The sequence below is a fragment of the Wyeomyia smithii genome, chromosome 2 (assembly GCF_029784165.1).
Source record: "Wyeomyia smithii strain HCP4-BCI-WySm-NY-G18 chromosome 2, ASM2978416v1, whole genome shotgun sequence".
In the NCBI taxonomy this organism is placed as follows: Eukaryota; Metazoa; Arthropoda; class Insecta; order Diptera; family Culicidae; genus Wyeomyia; species Wyeomyia smithii.
The window spans coordinates 125,688,133-125,708,206 of NC_073695.1; the positions used below are offsets into that span (position 1 = coordinate 125,688,133).

General features: G+C 42.7%; 3 protein-coding genes and 1 long non-coding RNA gene across 7 annotated transcripts in view; 1 reads left to right on the forward strand and 3 right to left on the reverse strand.

The window, feature by feature from the left end:
- LOC129725612 (cytoplasmic tRNA 2-thiolation protein 1) overlaps positions 1 to 8,255 on the reverse strand; it is a 70,985-nt gene extending 62,730 nt beyond the window's left edge. For 2 of the 3 annotated variants that reach the window (XM_055681642.1, XM_055681643.1), the window contains exon 1: positions 7,998 to 8,255. Coding sequence is in view for 1 of the 3 variants with exons in the window: in XM_055681644.1 (XP_055537619.1) it covers positions 7,998 to 8,045 (48 nt within the window). In the remaining 2 variants the exon portion in view is untranslated. The remainder of the gene's footprint in view (positions 1 to 7,997) is intronic. The other variant, XM_055681644.1, reaches the window with a different exon arrangement.
- On the forward strand, positions 7,523 to 10,520 carry LOC129725635 (uncharacterized). Of its 2 annotated transcripts, none has more exons than XR_008728132.1 (4): positions 7,523 to 7,643; positions 9,619 to 9,900; positions 9,951 to 10,116; positions 10,171 to 10,520. It is a non-coding gene; the product is annotated as an uncharacterized LOC129725635 (long non-coding RNA). The 2 variants fall into 2 exon arrangements; XR_008728131.1 differs by lacking the exon at positions 7,523 to 7,643 and adding an exon at positions 9,420 to 9,564.
- Positions 10,521 to 15,528: 5,008 nt separating this feature from the next.
- Positions 15,529 to 18,049, reverse strand: LOC129719871 (uncharacterized). Its single transcript, XM_055671287.1, has 2 exons — positions 16,447 to 18,049; positions 15,529 to 16,331 (listed from the first exon to the last, which is right to left on the reverse strand). The coding sequence occupies exons 1-2, from the start codon at positions 18,047 to 18,049 to the stop codon at positions 15,529 to 15,531; spliced, it is 2,406 nt and encodes an 801-aa protein (XP_055527262.1).
- A 2-nt stretch (positions 18,050 to 18,051) lies between these two features.
- Positions 18,052 to 19,737, reverse strand: LOC129719872 (uncharacterized). Its single transcript, XM_055671288.1, has one exon. It carries the CDS (start codon positions 19,735 to 19,737, stop codon positions 18,052 to 18,054), a length of 1,686 nt encoding a protein of 561 aa, XP_055527263.1.
- Between the last annotated feature and the right edge of the window lie 337 nt (positions 19,738 to 20,074).

Sequence of the window (20,074 nt, forward strand, 5' to 3'; positions counted from 1 at the left end):
CTGGGCGCGAATGCCTGTAATTGAAATTACCTCTCATCACCCCTGCTCAATTTCTAGAATGCCAATCCCTTCGAGGAGACGCTTGGAAGCCACGGCCGGTCATAAAATCCGTTATAACATCAGCCAGCTGTCTTTGGATGACGATATCTCCTCGTTGCACCAGTTCTCGAATAAAACTGAACTTGATATCATCGTGTTTCATTCTGAGAGCTTCAAACAATCTTCGCATCCATATGCCTTCACAGGCGGCTATTCATAGCGTCACAAATTCTACCTCGGTCAAAGACAAAATGAGTGTTTGTTGCTACCGCGTTATTCAAGCAGCTGTGGCTTCAAAGACTCGCCGAATGCAGCTACTCATCAATCGCCGATCGTTGATGTCGTTTCTCCAATCAGCATATGAGAAAACCACCAACGCTGCTCCGGTTCTGCCACCTTGAAACTGACATCAAGAGTGCCTCTACGTAGCGAAGGATGCGCTCAAGTAGCCTCAGTGGTAACTGCACATGTAACTTGAACTTAAATATAACAAAATTTGTTTCTTGGGATGTCGCAGCTCACCTCTATTTCTGGTACGGCCTGCTGAACTGTCAATTCCATTAACGCTTTCTCCACAATCCATGAGTTCGTCAAGGGTATTGTTCGTTTCAAAAAAGGATTTTAAATTACCTTTCAAGACGACCAGTTTCGGGCTACGATCTTGCCCATCAGCTGGACGATATCCGACTAGTTGCGTGTAATAGCTGTTAAGTTCCAGATATCACAATTCCACCACTGTTACAGCTTCGTCAGGTCGAAGAGGGTAGAGAGTATCGAGGGATTTTCCTCATTCCCATGCGTTCGCATCGGATTATTTCCCAGTCTATGGTATGGTTTTGGGATATGGTGTGTGCTGCCATACTTGATTCATTGGCACGATCGTTGTCAACTGCATTCTTATGTTCTCACAGTCGCACTTTGAATTTCCGTCGTGTTTGGCCAATGTGAACCGCGGGGCAGTTTTGTTGAACTTCGTTGACCACTTGGTATATTACCCAGACAACCAATTTACGCGTATAATGCAAACAGTCATCGCATTGTACGTGCTTTTATACGTGATAGTTACATCGCACAAGATGCTGCCAATGTTGCTTATACGCGCAAAAGTGGAGGCGATATACGTGCATTTCCAAAATATCAAAAAACTTTTACGATGAAAAAAGTTCATATATAAAGTAATGTATACGCAGCAGAAGTAAAACGCGTCTGGTTACATCGATAATCGTATTAAGAGAGAAAGATATATTTGACAGTTCAAATTGTATACACGCTAAATAATCAAAAGTATAGAATACAAGCTTAATTTCGTTTAAGCAAATTTATGGTTAATTAATGCTAATGTTAACACTCCCCCTTAACCAGGAATTTGACGTACTCCTAAGGAATGCTGCGCCTCGATGAATCTAGGAACTGGCACTGCCTTCGTTAGACAGTCCGCTTTCTGCTCATCCGAGCTTACGTGTTGCAAACTGACCGTTCGTTTCTCCAGCTGCTCTCTCACAAAGTGGTGTCTCAAATCTATGTGCTTGCTTCTCGGGGAGTAGCCGATTTCCCTTTCGGCCAAACATATGGTACTGCGATTATCACAAGAAATTGAAATTGTCTGTTTTTTGCCGGTTAACTCTGCATGAAACATACGCCACCACAACGCCTCCTGTGACGCTGCTGATAAAGCCATATACTCGGCTTCCGTTGTAGACAAGGCTACCGTTGGCTGCTTTCGACAGCTCCAGGATACTGATCCTCCACAATACTGGAACACGTAGCCTGTAATGGATCGCCTTGAGTCAGGGTCATTGCCCCAGTCCGCATCACTGAATCCCTTTAAAACTGCTTTAGCTTGCTTCCGGTAAACTAACCTCATCTCCTTTGATGCCTTTAAATAACGAAGGATACGCTTTGCCGCTGTCCAATGAGCTTCACCTGGATTCTGACAAAAACTGCTAACCGCATTAACTGCATACACAATATCTGGACGAGTACACTGTGCCAAAAACTGCAACCCGCCAACCAATTCTCGATATGGAACATTCTGCATTCTCTCCTTCTCTTCTTTCGTGTTTGGGCTCATCGCTTTCGTCAATCGTTGATTCGTTTCTGCTGGTGTCATAGCAGGGTTGCAGTCAACCATGTTAAAGCGCCGCAGTAACTCTTCGATGTACCGCTGTTGGTCAAGCATAACTACCCCACCGGTCCGACTAATCCGCTTGCCCAGTACCTGGCTGGCTTCTCCAAGGTCTTTCATGTTAAACTTGGCTGACAGTTGCTTCTTGACCTCGTTGATCCATTTCAACTCGTTGGAAAATATTAACAGATCGTCCACGTACACCGCCACAACGATGATTTGCTTTCCAACCGACTTAAAATAAACGCATGGATCTTGAGCGGATCGCAAAAAAACGTTTTCTTTTAATTCCGCGTCAAGTTTCTCGTTCCACACGCGACTAGCTTGCTTTAAGCCGTACAGCGCCTTTTGTAGCAAACAAACGTTTCTGCTCTCTTGCTGGTCAACAAAGCCTTCAGGTTGTTCCATAAAAATCTCTTCGCCAGACAGATCACCTTGCAAGAACGCCGTTACGGCATCCATTTGGTGGATGTGCAGGTCCAACTGGGCTGCCATCGCCATCAAATATCTGACACTGGCATACCTGACTACGGGCGAATATGTCTCGTTGTAGTCGATGCCTTTCACCTGCGAGAAACCTTTTATTACAAGCCTGGCCTTATACCGTTCCACGGATCCTTCTGGATTTGTCTTCCGTTTGTAGACCCACTTGCACTTTAAGGGCTTTCTTCCGGGTGGCAAATCTGTTAATTTCCACGTGCGATTTGATTGCAGTGCCTCGAACTCAGCGTCCATTGCATGCTTCCACAACTGTCTGTCGTGTGACTGCATCGCTTCACGAAACGACTGTGGCTCATGCACATCGACAGACATGGATGAATCCTGCGACAAACAATAGCTTTTAGGATGAACACTATATAACATATCGTAATCTTGATACTTAACTGGAATCGAGCGCTCCCTACCGCTGCGCCTGACCACAGATTGTGGATCCTCTAGTTGCGGTGGGAGCCCAGACGTCTCTGGAGATCTTGTTGAATCATCAGCACTGTCGAATTGAGATTCATCGTCGCTATCGTCCAAATTCGGCTGCGCATCTTCTTCACCATGGCCGATCACTGCATTCTCGAAGTTAAACTGCACCACTTTCTCGCTTTCTAAATTAACTTTTGCTTCTTCCACTGGAAACTCGTCGGTTTTTACTACCTCACTCAGGAACACAACATCACGGGCGACCATCACCTTGTTTGTTCTGGGAATGTAGATTCGTAATCCCTTCGATTGTGCAGCAAAACCAAGAAAAATGCCCGGCTCTGACTTGCGGTCCCATTTCTTTCTGCCTGTTTTGGGAATGTAATGCATAACCTTTGCGCCAAACACTCTGAGATTGGACAAGTCTGGTTTTCGTCCACTAATCAACTCTGGTGTAACAGCTACTCCTTTAGACGGCGAACGATTTATAATATATGTTGCCATTGCTGTAGCTTCTGCCCAAAACTTTTTATCTAATCCAGCATCAAACAATAGACATCGTGCCTTCTCAACGATCGTCCTATTCATGCGCTCTGCGAGCCCGTTCTGTTCAGGGTTATACGGAACGGTAGTTTCATTTTTCATGCCAGCACTGCATAAAAACTTTCGCATCGCGCGGTTTACATATTCGGTGCCATTGTCTGTTCGGAAACGCTTGATTCTCTTACCCGTCTGGTTTTCTACGAGCGCTTTAAAATCTTTGAAACAGTCTAGCACTTCCTCCTTAGTACTGAAAAAATATACGAATAACTTTCGGCTGACGTCGTGGATAAATGTTAGAAAATGTTTGCTTCCTCCCAAAGACGTATCCTCCATCACATAGGTCAGAGTGAACCAACTCCAAAACTGAGCTTGCTCTCGTTCCTTCATTATTGAAGGGTTGACGATGATGCTTTCCTTGCAAACATGTTGCACACGTGGGAATCCCTGCATCTGAGAATTCAACTCCCGTTACAATGTGCTTTAGTTTCTTGAGACTTTGCTCATTTAAATGCCCCATTCTTCGATGCCACAAAACGATATCATCCTTTGTTTTAGCCGCACACGAAATTGGCTTACCAGCTACACACAATTTATAGAGACCGCTGGTTTCTCGACCGACAGCTACCAAGTCGTTGGTTTCACTCCGGATTTCACAGGTATCTTTGGTAAACATCACCCGATAGCCTTTACTACAAATTTTGTTAACAGATAACAAGTTAACAGCTAGATCGAGCATGCATAAAACGTCGGACACCGTTAGCTGGCATGAATCTCCTCCTGTATCTACTTCAATCTGCACAATACCACTGGCGATTGCGGATATTTCAGCGTCGTTCGCCACATTAATCTGTTTCGCCACCTTCTTAGCATTTTCAAGTAAGGTCAAACTGGAACACATATGGGAAGACGCACCAGTCTTCTATTATCCACTCAGCATCCGAAGCAGTTGAATTTGAGAAAACACTCATTGCTGCAAACCGCTTCTCAGGTTTTTCCTTTGCACCTTTATATTGGCATTCCGAAGCATAATGCCCCATTTGCTTACACTTAAAACATTTGAGGTTAGACTTGTCCGATTTCTTTTTTCCTCGTCGATGCTGACTGTAGAAAGCCTCGTCGCTGCTGCTTGCCTTCGGAACCTTGCCTATTTTGACATCCTGAAGAATTTTGGATTTGACGGCATCCGCTGTGATTTGCGTTCCGGATGCCTCAAGGCCCATTACCATAGGCTCGTATGCTTCAGGTAGCCCCATTAACAACAAACAAGCAAGCCACGTGTCGTTGACGTTGAAACTAACCTCCGTAAGCTTGTGGCTAGTCGACATTAATTCGCTAACGTATTGTTCCACTGATGAACATTCATCTAGACGTATTCCTGTAAGCTTACGTAGCAATCCTATCCGTCTCGTCATCCCATTGTCTTGGAAAGCGTTTTTGAGGTTAAGCCATGCCTTTTAGCTGTTCCGGCACTCTGGACCAAGCTATAGTTGATAGGTTCAATGCTAAGACAGATTGTAGCCAATGCCCGCAATGACAATGCATCCTCCGGATCATTTTCCTTCCTCGAAACAGCGTCCCAAGTTCCTTCCCGGATCAGAAGCATCTTAGTTGCAAACGCCCACGAACAATAATTTTCCCGGCCACGCAATCTTTCAATCGCAGGTAGTGAAATGCTCCCTCCTGGTGCAGCAACCCGGTTGCTGGCTTCTGCAGCATTCACATTAGTAGCTTCCGTCGACATTTTACCTTTTCACGTCCGTACCGAACAAAATACTTTAAAAAAAACCTTTATGAACGCGGTATTATATATGGCTTGGGCCTATAACCTAAAGTAATGTATACGCAGCAGAAGTAAAACGCGTCTGGTTACATCGATAATCGTATTAAGAGAGAAAGATATATTTGACAGTTCAAATTGTATACACGCTAAATAATCAAAAGTATAGAATACAAGCTTAATTTCGTTTAAGCAAATTTATGGTTAATTAATGCTAATGTTAACAATATATGCGACTTTAACTGTTAAAGCTTGATAACTTATACGAGCTGTTTCATTATTCAATGCCACTCTACAACTTCATGTTTGCGATTTGAAACGAAACTATAAGCGATATATGAATATACACTACGGGTTCTTTTATTACTTAATGCGACTTCACAAGCCAACATTAACAAATTATTTCAGATATTATTGCGATGTTAAGCCATCATTCCTACTTATTAGTTTATTATAACATGCGATTAAATCACCTTTTAATAAAAAAATACAGCGAACAGTAGCAATTATTATTCATTCTTTGTCCCTTGCTATTCATATTACAAGGAATAGCAAATTACAAATGACAGTGTTTAACTTTTAGCATTCTTTTCTTTTCCTTTGGGCACACGCAGTAATATTTGGGTATCCATCCGGACTCGAACCTCGAACTCTTAGATTGTCAAGCAGCATTCTTTCCACTCCTCCGTGGCCTCGCTGTCGGAAATCTCTGAGTTTTGTTAATAACTTTCTAATTTTATCGTATAAATGACCAAAAGACATCGTAAAGCATGAATCTAATTAGATCTCGTATTACGAGTTAGTTTGTAAATTTCTGCGGGAACGTTCGTGGTTTACACTTCGGTTGAACTGTCATGGCCGCTGGATCAGCTGTGTCATTTATTTAAACAAAATTGAGTGATTTTATCACCTTCAATAACAAATAAAGGCAAGTTTCCAACAAAGATATTATGCTAAGTAGTGCATCATTGATCCGAGTTGTCCGCAGATGTTTCCTGTGGCTAATTTTTTAAGGAGCAGCAGCTGCGGGAAGTGATCAAATTTATAAGTGATACGCTGTAATGCGAATGGTTTTCGATTTTCGCGCATATTCGTCAGTGTGTGGATTCACTGCGAGTTTAACCAAGCATTTTAAAAGTTAATTGTTTTTTGAATCCGCGTTTATTACCTATTTGTCACAAAGACTCCGCAAAACAACGTTATATGCGATGAAATATTTACATTGGCCATACAAGGTAATGATCTATCGTAGTATCTTGTGCGATGTAAGCTGTGCAAACATTAGCGGTGTCTAGTTATCATGAATTCAGTCGTTTACGGTGTTACAAAATGATGCCTTTTGCGACTAAACATGAGACTTTTGATTTTCGCGTATGTTCATCACTTTGTGGAATTAATAAAACTTTGTATACACATGATATGAGTTTATCTGTATTGCTGTGCGAGAATATTACACTCATCGCAAGAAGTTCGCAAAACAATATCATATGCGATGAAACACTTGCGTTGCTCATACAGCTATACGATAGTAATGTACCATAGAACTTTATACGAGGTAATCCGTACAATCTTATGCGATTTTTAGTTATCTAAGCTTGTTTTCATGAATTTAGTTATTAACGGTGATACCAAATGATAGCTTTTGCAATTAAATTTATATGCCATACGATGTGATACGGGAGATTTTTGCTTTACACGTATAATCATCACTTTGTGGGTTTACTACGAGATTGAACAGGCATAATAGGATTGTGTTACACTCATCGCAAGAAATTCGCAAAATAACATCATATTCGATTAAACACATACGTTGTTCATACAGCTATACGATACTGATGTGCCATAGAACTTTATACATATCTCAATATCTAATTATTGATTGATGCGGACAACGGAATAAATATGTAGAAAAATCTAAGTTTTTTGTTTGTCTCAATTCCTTCTATGGAAGAAAAAACTGGCCAGTCATTTTCATTGGGGGCCCACGTTTTTGTTACCGCACCAGGCCCACCAAACCCAGAGTCTATGTGTATATAAAGTCGCGCGAGGAGAAAATCTATCGTTTCGGCAACACAGTTTTTGTGCCGTTTGTTGCCAAGAACTATACAGTTCTGTTTTTCACCATGCATAAGCGAATATCATATTTTGAAATTCTTCAAAAGGTACACAGTTTTGAAAGATTACACCGATGATGTTTTGTTAAATTTAAGTAAACCAGTGTACAGGTTTAATGTTGGATTAAAATGTGTAAGTAAAACTTCGGAGAAACACATATTCTTTATTACGCTCAATTACAACACTTTTCATCCACTCCTAACATTATCACCTCGTTTATTTACATTGCTCGATTGGTACCCTCGTTTGACACTGGTTAGGTTCCTTTGGTTTCATCTTTGCGGGACTCTTATTATAAACATAGACTCTGACCAAACCATAGCTACGCCACTGCTTATGTTTTCAATAATGAGTTGACAATTGCATATAAGAATTCCCGAGAGTGCGAACAGCTTTAAAAATCTCTTTTACTTGCGTCAGGGCCAATAAGTGTGGAAGTCACGATAGAAATGGCGCTAAAGAATCTGAATATGAAATTATAGTTACCTTCAAGAATGCTTTTTTACCACACGATGTTGCACAAAATATCGGCATTTTCCTACAGTAATACGAAACCTAGCCTAGACTTATGAAGATATAATAACCATTGATAAACTGGTTTATATATTTATACTCAAAATAATTTGTGTTATTGTGTTTAAACATTTAACAGGTTGTGTCAGCAGCAGAGATGCCAGTTGTTTTTGAAAAATGGCTTTAACTGCTCGAAAAACCGGAAAAATGTGCTCGAAATCTGAAATATATCTATCCGTGATCCGAAAAAATTTCGCTCGCGCAGGCAAAAGTCTAAAAATCTGCACACATTTTCAGAAAATCTGCGCAAATATAAGGAGACTCTTACAATAATCTACAGAAACCGCGGAAAAACTGCAAATATCTGCAAATCGATAAATATCTGCACACGGACTCCAAAAATCTGCGTTTTGCAGACAAATCTGCACATTTGGTATCACTGGTCAGCAGTAGTGATGGGAAAGTTATCGATATTTATCGTTAATATCGATAATTGCATCATATCGATAATACTGTTAAATTTTAGCGCTAACGATAATTATCGATAAGTCGCAGGCAGCAGTTCAGGTGGCACAAAGTATGCGAATTATTTTTTGCACTTGCAAAATATCATGATAGCAGTTATCCAAAATAGCCAATTATTGTTCCCAATTTTCTACTGGTCGAATAGACTTCGGTAAAATTGACAAGTGAACAAACAGTATCCTTGCTTTTGCAACCTCGCAGCCTCGGCAAAAATCATCGATAACTCATCGATAATATCGATAAAAGCCGTGAAACTATCGATATTATTGTTAACGATTTTGCTCGATATTTCCCAAGGGAATGGTATGGTAGCCTTCAAGCGTTACGAACATCTATTTCTGTACCGTTTATCCCAAAACTACTTTCTCTGCTGTCACAGTTTGCTTCAGTTTGTTTTGGGGCACAACTAATAAACTAAATATCACTTAGAATATCACATACCATGTAAAAACCTTGAGAAATTGCTCAAAACTGTCTGATATGCTATCAATAATTGCAGTCAACATTTAACCGGTTTGCCCGAATCGACATAAGAAAAGGGTGAACTGACCATTTTTCGGGTGCCAGTGCCAGTGATGTTGGTAACGCGTCAAATGTATGGTAGCTGACAGCGATGCCATCCCCGTGGTATTTCCCATCACTAGTCAGCAGAGATGCCAGGTGATTTTCGAATACGTTTTTACCAGCTAGCTGGCATCCCGCCATGTTTCGAGGACTAACATCACAGCGTGTGTGTAAACGAGATAGCATATCACCGCCACTTTTCATACGCATAATATAGCATCTGTCAATGGGGCCCGCAAATTGCGGATCCGCAGTGATGTTAGCTTCTAACGGAGCAAAGCAAATAAGATAGATTCGTCCTTAGCGGGAAAACTGCCGGAGGCTCAGGGTACGTTAATGACAAGGTATTCTGGACTCGAAGTGTATCGATACACGATTCACACATACACTCTCAACTATTACGTGTTGGCTTTGATAGAGTGCAGTAATTGCATAGCAGTTGAGAACAAAAGTATTTTTCTGCTGGTAAATATGTAGATTTGTGAGATAATGTTTCTATTTTCAGAATATTCTATGACTCTATGTGTGGTACTGGATTGCCGGAGCGTTCGGTCATCGAAATCCAAGCTCGAATCTCCCTCGAATTCTGTAAACCTATCCCACAAATTATCTTTCCACCGATTCCCGAGAGATGCGGCCATTCGGAAGAAATTGCTCCGATTTTTTGGACAGGACCAAAGCACCAACACGAATAATATGTACATTTGCTCGCTTCATTTTAGTCCGGATTGTTTCATGTATATCGATGGCTTGGAAGTACAATATCGTCGAAAATTGATTCCCACAGGTAAATTTTTATGGAGCTCAGAACCAATACTCACAATAGTTTATTTTTAGCTGTTCCTTCTATCAGGAAGGCCGAAAATAAGAAGCCCTCGAGACAGCATAAGCGAAAAGCCTTGATTGACATCAAACAACAGCTGAATCATAACAAAAAAAAACGTATCTGCTGCTGAAAAGTTCCATTTTTCTATTGGGACGCAACTTAACTATTCGGATAAAGGTGTTAACGAAGAACCTAGTGATACAGTCGTTTCTGATAGCTTTTTGATTCTAGTACTACATCGAAGAACCAACGAGAGCTTCAGGAAGCTAAAAAACGAATTACCGAACTCGAAAAAGCCAACAAAGATTTACAGCTAGTCAATAAACAGCAAACATTGCTTGAATCCAAGGCCATTCTATCAAAACGATACACAAAAAACCAAATCGACATCATGCTTGATCAAAAAAAGAAAGTCAAGCAATGGTCTGCCGAGGAATTAGCGATGGGATTTACCCTCAACTATTTGAGAAAGCCTGCACTCAAGTTTATTAGCCAAACATGCCATTTTCCCTTACCATCAGCAAAATGTCTACACGATTATGCCGCTAAAATCAATATAACTGCTTAAAATAATTGGTTTCAAATAAATACTTCACCATATTCTTGAAAAATGTGTTACCGAGACTTTGATAAAATTTACCAAAACTCATCCAGGCACACTAATTGACTTCAAATTTCAATTGAAAAGAAAGCCAAGATAGAATGTCTTTACACTACAATGAACATTAAGCCAAAATAGAACAAAAATAAAACAATTTAGACATATTTTGTATACGACTCCATACTAGTTGCAAAACTAACACGTCACATTCTTACTACTACAAATGCACTGGGCAGTCCAGAATACCTTGTCATTAACGTACCCTGCCGGAGGCTGGAATAATTACCAATGAACCGAAAGATGTCGAGCAAAAAAATGGCTAACATCTCTGCAAATTGCGGATGTCTTCAATTTATTTCAATATCTTCAAATATCTCCTTTTGTTCAGAGATGCCACAAGTTTTTGAAAAATGTCTGCGACTGCTCGAAAAACCGGAAAAATCTGCTTGAAATCCAGGGAAACCAGATGTGCAGATTTGTCTTCAAAATGCAGATTTTTAGAGTCTGTGCGCAGATATTTGCAGATTTTCTATAGTTTCTGCAGATTTTTGTCAGATCCTCCTTATATCTGCGCAGATTTTCTCAAAATGTGTGCTGATTTTTGCAGACTTTTACCTGCGCGAGCGAATTTTTTTCCCATCAAAGATAGATTTTTTTCAGATTTCAAGCAGATTTTTCCGGTTTTTCGAGCAGTTGAAATCTGGAAAAAATCTATCCGTCGATTGACGTTCGTCCATCGTAGTATGCGTCAACCCAACAAACAATTTTGTTGATTTATAGCTTGTTAAGCTGCTATTCGGTGAATTTCAACTGAATAAAAGCGTAACAAGCTGTTATACAACAAAATTGTTCATTGGGAAGCCACTAACAAAGATTCTTTTTCATAATCAGTCAAACAGTCGCGATTCGATCATACGTTTTCGAAAATGGATATGTTCAAATATATAGTAGAGTTTGTGGCCTCTGCCATTTTCCATCCGCACTTCTTCCGTACGAAAATCACAAGTGCGATGCAGTTGTCCACGAACATGGAGCAAGTATGATCAATATTTTGTAGATGGTAAACTTCGTGCCGCGGTGAATTTTATTTGAGCAGAGCGCAGTAGCGCAGCTAGGGGGGTGCGGTTGGTGCGGTCTGCACCAGGCCCACCACTCAAAGGGACCCCAAAATCTTGCGAACACTGAACCGGTCAACATGCCCATCTGAACTCAACCTCATGTATTTGTGCTCGCCACGGATCCACACGGACAGAGTTAACGTGATACCGACGTTCATTTTTAACATGATTTGTGATTCGACTGACGCCGAAGTTGAATGTTTTCCGATCACTGAAAATATTCGATGCAACGTGGAAAGACGTAAAAAAGGAGCGATTTTTTGCGATGCTGAAAAAGCTGTCTATGGTATTTGTTTAATTATTCATCTCATTAGGCCGACGTTCACGAAGAATGCATGGAGTAAACACCAGATTTTCACGAAATCGTTGAACAAATAAACAAAATATGATTACATGCTCGCATAGAATCGTCCATCAATGGAAATTTGGTAAACTTAGTTAGTTTTATCCTGAAATTTGTAAAACAAACCATTTTTCACAACACTCCCATACTCATCTCAAAACCTAAACCACTGCTCAATTATTCATCTCACGATGCTCCCATATTCATCACACAGTTAATCACTTTGTTAATGAACGTAGCCGCATACCTTTGTAGTAGCTTACCTAGGTATCCGCTGTAGTTGTTTACGCGCAAATGGGTAGTCTAGGTATCCACTGCAGTGCTGTCGATTTATGTCAATTTTGTCGGAATTATTCAAATTTAAAGCTTGTTTTTGGAAATTTAAGGTGAACATTTTGAAGATTAATGTATTCTTAGTGTAGTTAGTGATTTTGTTTAGTGATTAATATAAAATGTAGTCCGCAAACGATGAAAAAAACTTTGGTTGGCTGCTGAATGAATCCCGTTGTAGCCGTATAGAGCAATGGGTAGATTTCGTTTTCTTGGTTAGATGATCGAAATAGATGAGTTTTTAAAAGTAGATGCCCGACTATAATGACAAATTCAGAGATTTTAGGTAGGTTTTGGAGGATTCTACTTCATGAGATATCTAAAAAGAACTAATAAGAAACCATTTCATGGATTAGTTGATTGGTTTAGTTAGAAAATATGCGTTTTTTCTAGTTTTCAATTGAGTTTTCGTTTTATAATTATGGGCTGAGATGAATAATGGAACAGTTCCTCTATCTGTGTTGCTGTGTTTCTAACATGAAACAGAGCGAGGGAAATAATCCGCGTTCGCGCGTGACTATATAATTTCTGCTTTTGCCAATTAAAAAGCACGAAAAGTGAGTACCCATCTAAATTAACCTTATTTTCGATTTTGCGGAAAACGGAATGAATAAGTATAAAAACCTAAATTTTTTGTTTGTCTCAATTCCTTTCATGAAAGAAAAAACTGCCCAGTCATTTTCATTGGGGGCCCACATTTCTGTTACCGCACCAGGCCCACCAAACCATAGCTACGCCACTGGCAGAGCGTCCTTTAGAGTCAATAAAAAAGGTACGAGTTCCTGCCATAGAACCTTGACTACTTTCTCTGCTGATGTCATTTTCGGTGATCACCAGTTAGCCTAGGTGCACTCACTGGTCAACTACCTCGATTTCATCACTGCTAAGCTGAATCCGTGGTAGGAGATTAACACGGTCTTTCCTAGGGTCGATTGTAGGCTCCTGTGCATCATCCCGATCATTTTAGGCTGATTTCCGGAAAAAGTGTTTCAAACATGTGTTTCATTTGTACGGAACCACATACATAAGACATACGTAACACTCAGGAAGAAATCTTCCAAAAAAGTTAGTACAAAATGAACTACTCGAAAGTACCAACCTCTGTAAAAAAAACCTCTGTTTGAGTCAGCTAGCTGGCATCCCGCCATGTTTCGAGGACTAACATCTCAGCGTGTGTGTAAACGAGATATCATATCACCGCCACTTTTCATACGCATAACATAGCATCTGTCAATGGGGCCCGCAAATTGCGGATCCGCAGTGATGTTAGCTCCTAACGGAGCAAAGCAAATAAGATAGAGATGCCAGCTAGCTGGTTTGAGTAGTTTATGGAGGTTGTGTACCTGCGCAGCCCTGCATTTGTCTCGTTCCCACTCGAAAAATGCAGCATTGATTTTGTAAACAACTTTTCGACAGTTTCGTAAGGGATTTTGTTGAGGGCTCGAGTAGAGCCGCGATGAAGAAAATTCATTCCGTTCATTTTCGTCGAGCAGTTCATACTGGTGTTGGTACCGGGTGATGTAGCGCAAAGAGTACCAAAAAAAAATCGCCAGTGTTACGTATGTCTAAGTATGTTGTTTTACCCCAATGAAATTAGGAAATTTTCCAAAGCAGGAAGAAAACAAACAATCAGCGCTCCCCTTTGAAAAATTTGCCCAGTTGTCAGTTTATCCAACTAACGAACACGATTCGCTTATTGTGTGGCAGTTGTGTTCCATCCAACGAATTTCGGCTGTATCGCAGTAATTTTTAGCCAGAGGTTCACAAACCTTTTGTATGGTTAACAACCCAACGAACAATTTTGTTGATTCACACTTTATAAAGCTATTATTAAGCGGATTTCGGCTGAACTATAGCTTAACAAGCCATCATTTAACAAAATTATTTGTTAGGAAGTTAATGATCAGTTGTGGTGAAAGTGTATAAAATTAAACATAAACATAACATTTAACACTTTCACGGTTTTTACGATGCCCTTTATTATTGCCTAGGACTTCCATCATCACTACCGATTATGCGAGACGAATGAAAAAGTTGGTCAACATGTGTTTTGAGAAAACACCTGACAGACGCCTCTGAAATGTGAAACCCAGTTGCCAGCAGCGTTGCCTCTATGTTTCGAATAAAATCTGGCAAAACGAAAATAAAAAGTCTGGCAAAAATCTGTCACTCATTTTTGGATAAAATTCCAGGCAGAATTGAAGGGGGTGACCTTTTTTTTGCTCACGTCGGGTGTAGGTATGTAAAGGCCAGGCACGGCCCATCTCACAGTAATGACCTTTTTGCGAGACAACGTGGATGAAATCTGGCAAATATCTGGCTCATTTACAAATATCTGGCAGATTCTGAGGTTTATCTGTTTGTCTGGCGCGCAAACAAAAATCTGGCAAAATCCAGATTTATCTGGCACAATGGCAACGCTGGTCTTTCTCAGAGTATATGGAGAATATCTAATGAAAACAAGTGAGTGAGCGAAATAGCCGCGCTGTGCACTGTCATAAAAAAAAGATAGAAGCGCATCTTTATAGATGCTTTGCGCATCTTTATAGATGCAGGTGCGCATCGAGCAAGTTCTCTTGGTCCGGGTTGCTCTACCAGGATTATGGATTCTTCGAGACTGTCGGAAGCAGGGCGATTTTGGCTACGGGACGGACAACTTCTTTGGATGTTGCGGTTCGCAGCGTGACCACACGAACGACACCATCTTTGCCCGGATGACACTTAATGATCCTGCCTAGCGGCCAGCTGGCAGGTGGGATGTTGTCCTCCTTGATGACGACGATTCTGCCGACTTCGACCGCAACTGGTGGGTTGCAACCCTTTGTTGCTCGGGACTGCAACTGCTGCAAATACTCTGGATACCAACGAGACCAAATTATTTGAAACCATTTCTGAGTCAGCTCCCAACTGGTCAAACGATTATCCGGAGTTTCCTTAAGGTCGGCTTCAGGAACAGCTTGTAGACTACTTCCCACGGGGAAGTGTCCTGGCGTGAGGACCTCTAAATTGGATGGATCGTCCGGTAATAGTGTTAGCGGACGAGAATTAAGGCACATTTCTATTTGCGCCAGTAATGTGAGCATATCCTCATACACTATGTTGACGTTGCCCATTGTTTTCAGTAGATGGGTCTCCGCTGACTTGACCGCGGTATCCCAGAGGCCACCAAAATGTGGTGCTCGAGGTGGAATGAATTTTCAGGTTATCTCATTCTCGGAACACCAGTTGAAGATCTGGTTCCGATCATCTTCATCGACCTTCAGCATCCGGCAGACACTGTTAAGTGCATTTGAAGCACCCTTGAAAGCGGTTGCGTTGTCCGAGTGCAGTTCACTTATTTTACCTCTGCGGGCCACCAAACGACGAAGAGCTGCTAGGAACGCTGGCGTAGACAGGTCACTCACCAGCTCGATGTGAACAGCCTTTGTAGAGAAGCAGACGAAGATGGCCACATACACCTTTGTAGGGCCACGGTTGCGGACTGCGGACTTCAGAAAGAATGGTCCACAATAATCGACTCCGCAGACGGAAAACGGTCGCGTCGGTGACACTCGCAATTGGGGTAAATCTGCTGTGCTCTGCTGGACTAGTGTGGGCTTGCTACGAAAACAAGTGTGGCAATGGTGGGAGACGGATTTTACTAAATTCCTCCCGCCAAGAATCCAAAACTTCTGGCGGAGAGTGGCTAGCAGGAATTGCGGACCTGCGTGCAGTAGCTTCAAATGAAAGTGACTAGCCAACAGAGCAGAAAGCGGATGCTTAGCAGACAACACTATCGGATGCCGTTTGTCATTGGAAAGCGCGGCATGACGAAGCCGGCCACCAACACGTAGAATGCGATCCGAATCAATGAATGGGTTCAGCCATTTAAGTACTGACGATTTGGCAACTCGCTCGCCAGCAGTGAGATCGGAGATTTCTCGAGCAAATATCTCTGCTTGTGCTAGGTGGCAAAGTGACAGTTCGGCGTGTTCAAGTTCACGTGTAGTGAGCGGTGGAGCTATTTTCGGGTGTGTATTGTTTATGATTGGCGATGTGTCTTGTCTGGTATTTGAACGATGTAGCAGGTAGCGCGCACGAAACACTTGGAGAAAACATTGACAAAAAGCAGTTACCCGGCGTAGTTTTGTATAGCTGGAGTATCGTGCAAACAGCCAGTTGCAGAAGCTGAGTTGTAGTTGTAGTCATGGCGACAAGTGGGACCTTGCGTCTCTCGGCAGCCACATCAGCTGATTCTCCTTCCAACAACGGTGATTTCGGCCAACGTTCTTGTGGAAGCAATAAAAATGGTGGGCCAGTCCACCAGCGTGTGCGATTTAGAAGATCGATTGGGTTCAAACCTCGTGATAAATCGTCGGTGGGGTTCTCGACGCCGAAAACGTGACACCAGCTCTCTGTATCGGTAGAAAGCTGCATCTTCGACACCCGGTTGGCAACGAAGGTTTTCCAACGCGTCGGAGGCCCGCGCAACCATTGCAAAACAGTTGTGGAATCTGTCCAGAAGTAAGCGATTGATGACAGTTTTACGGCGGTGTTGATTTTCTTGTATAGCTTCACCGATAATTCTGCGGCGCATAATTCCAACCTGGCGATAGTGTGACGTGTAGCTAACGGCGAGACCTTCGATCTAAAAGCCAACAATTGGACCGAAACAATACCTGCAGATTCGGTACGAACATAGCAGCATGTCCCATAAGCTCGCTCTGACGCATCCGAGAAAAAATGAAGCTGGATGTTATTGGCCTCAGGTACAGACACGAAACGTGGAACGCGAACTTCGCCTATCATCAAAAGTGTGGTATGAAATTGTTTCCATTCCGCTTGCAGTTTCGGTGGGAGCGGAGTGTCCCACTCACAGGATTCGCCATTCCTTTTCAACGCCCAGAGATGTTGCATGAAGAGTTTGGCCATGGCAATCGTTGGACCCACGATTCCAAGTGGGTCGAAAATCTGCGCAATGTACGACAGTACCTTGCGTTTTGTCAGGACGGGAGCGGGCAGTGGCAACTGAACCTTGAACCGTAGTACGTCCGACTTTGGTTCCCAAACAAGACCGAGGGTGGACACTGCTTGATCGTCCTGTAGGTTCCGATACGGGAGAATTGCAAGATCGTCTGGCGGGACATCCTCGAGAACCTCGGGGGCATTCGATGCCCACTTTTTTAGTGGCAGCCCAGCGGTGCTTAGCATTGATGAAACTTCTTTGCGAAGTCTTATAGCAGATTCTATGCCTGAGGCACCAGACAGAAAATCGTCCACGTAGAAATCTTCCGTGACTGAGTTGACTGATGCATGATAACACTGTCTATTATCCTTCGCTATCTGCTGCAGAGTTCGAGTGGCCAGATAAGGAGCACTCGCCGTGCCATATGTTACTGTCTGCAGCTCATAGGTGGAAACAGCTGCGTCTGGGTTCGTACGCCATAGGATTCGTTGAAACGGTTGATCCTCAATGTGGAGCCGAATTTGCCGGAATATTTTTTCAATGTCGGCAACGAGAGCGATGGAATGTGTCCAAAACCTCATGACGATGGACAGCAAGTCTTGCTGCACTACGGGTCCGACCAGTAACGTGTCGTTGAGTGAATAACCGGACGCCGTCTTGCACGACGCGTCAAAAACGACTCTGACCTTCGTCGTTGTGCTAGAGTCCTTGAATACAGGGTGATGCGGTAAGTAGCAATGTAATTTGGTATCGTCTATGGGCTCTTCTAGCATTTTCATATGACCGAGCTGTTCATACTCAGCCATAAAGCGGTGATACGAGTCCTTGACTGTAGGATCTCGTTGCAATCGACGCTCCAGACTATGAAAACGGCGTTCTGCAATAGCCCTGGAGGTCCCCAGAATGATTTCAGGATTTTCAACTCCTGGCAGCCGCAGGACAGGCCGATTCCTGCGACTAAATTGTCCACCTTAGACCGACGGTTGAGCAGAAGCTGTGCGAAATTCTTGGAAATGAAATTCGACATGGATGCCGAATCAAGGAGTGCTCTGGCCTTGTATTCCTTACCGTGATCATCAACAACGTTGAGTGCGACTGTTTCCAACAGGACCATATTGCATGTGGTTTGAGCCGCCATGCTTACTTGCGGTTGAGTGGAGTTTGAAGCAGATGGAAGCGGTTGTTGAACCGAGGAAATTGGTTGTGACGATCCTGAATCGGTAGCATTTTGCGTGCCTTTGTTTGAAGACGAATCATGTAATAATGAATGATGTTTGTCGTGACACGAACGACACGTATATTTCGACCTACATTTTTTCGCTTGATGGCCGAAACTCAAACAGTTCCAACATAACCGTTTCTGCGAAACCAGCTCGCGACGCTGGCGGACACCTTTTGCCAGAAACACTGGGCAATTTCGTAAGGAGTGGCTGTCTGAGCACGACAACAGGCATGACGGAGACTTGTTGGACAGTTCAGCTGCATTGACTGCGAATTTCAACTTGGTTTCTTTCCAAGTACTGCCAGCCACCTTCGATGGTGCCGGTTGCTGTATCCCAGGACCTATAGAATTCAACACACGTACACGTTGGTAGATGAACTCAACCAGTTCTTCGTATGTCACGTCGTCTTTGTTGCTCGTTTTCTCCTCCCAGGCTCGTAGTGTGGACGGATCCAGCTTATACGACAGTATATTCACCAGCGGTGTGTCCCAATGCTGCACGAGTTCACCCAACTTCGCCAAGGCACGAACATGGCGCTGAAAATTATCGACCAGATTGTGTAACCGTGTAGCAGACTCCTGCTTTACCGATGGTAGATCGTAAAGGGTTCTAATTTGCTGTCGCTTGAGAAAACGGTGGTTATCGTACCTTTTCAGAAGTGCATCCCATGTTGATGAATAATTATCGGCTTCGATGTCTACCGACTTAAACGGCTTCTTGGCGTCGCCTTCTAGTGACTGTATGAGATACTGTAGATTGGCAACCGTTGGGATGTCGGCATTGGAATGTACCTTCGACATGAATGTGTCCCGAAATGACAACCAACGTGAGAAGTCACCATTGAATCTCGGTAGGTCAATCTTTGGCAATCGGTGGTGGAAACTGGATGATGTTGAATGAGAATTGGCCACCACAGAATTATTTAGCGTCTGGTTGACGTCGTTGCAGAAATGAGAAAGCAGAAAACCCTTCGCTTCGCAGTATCGTTGCTCAAAATTCACGCGTTCCGTCAAATGCGTCTCCAAGTTATCGTTCTTGTCCAACCTCTCGACATCATTCTGTACTTCCATAAATTGTGTATAAGCACGGTCCAGGGATTCTAATCGCACATTCACTTGACATAAGTCACGCGCGGGCTCGAATCGAGCGATAAATTTCTCAACCGCATCACGGATTGACATTAACCCTTTCCGCTGGACCAGTCGGTCAGACAGCACCTTTTCCTCCTTAGGTGGCATTTTACGAAAACCGAAACGGAAACGACAGCCAAAACGAAAACGAAACTCCTTCCCGACGCGGACTGATCGTTTCTACGCGAAACCGAACCGAAATCGAGAGCAAATCACAATCGCACGGATTAATCCTTCCCGTCGCGGTGATTTGATCTTCGCGAACGCGAATTCGAACGAAAGTGAGCAGTTTTAAAACGATTCGTACGCTCCTTCCCGTCGCGAACGTACCCACTTCTACGCGGTATCGCAAATCGAGGGCGCGAAACGGTTTTCCACTCGATTCGCGACCGTCTTCAACACCAATTGCCACAATGACTTAAAGTCACCCACTTAACCCACTTTC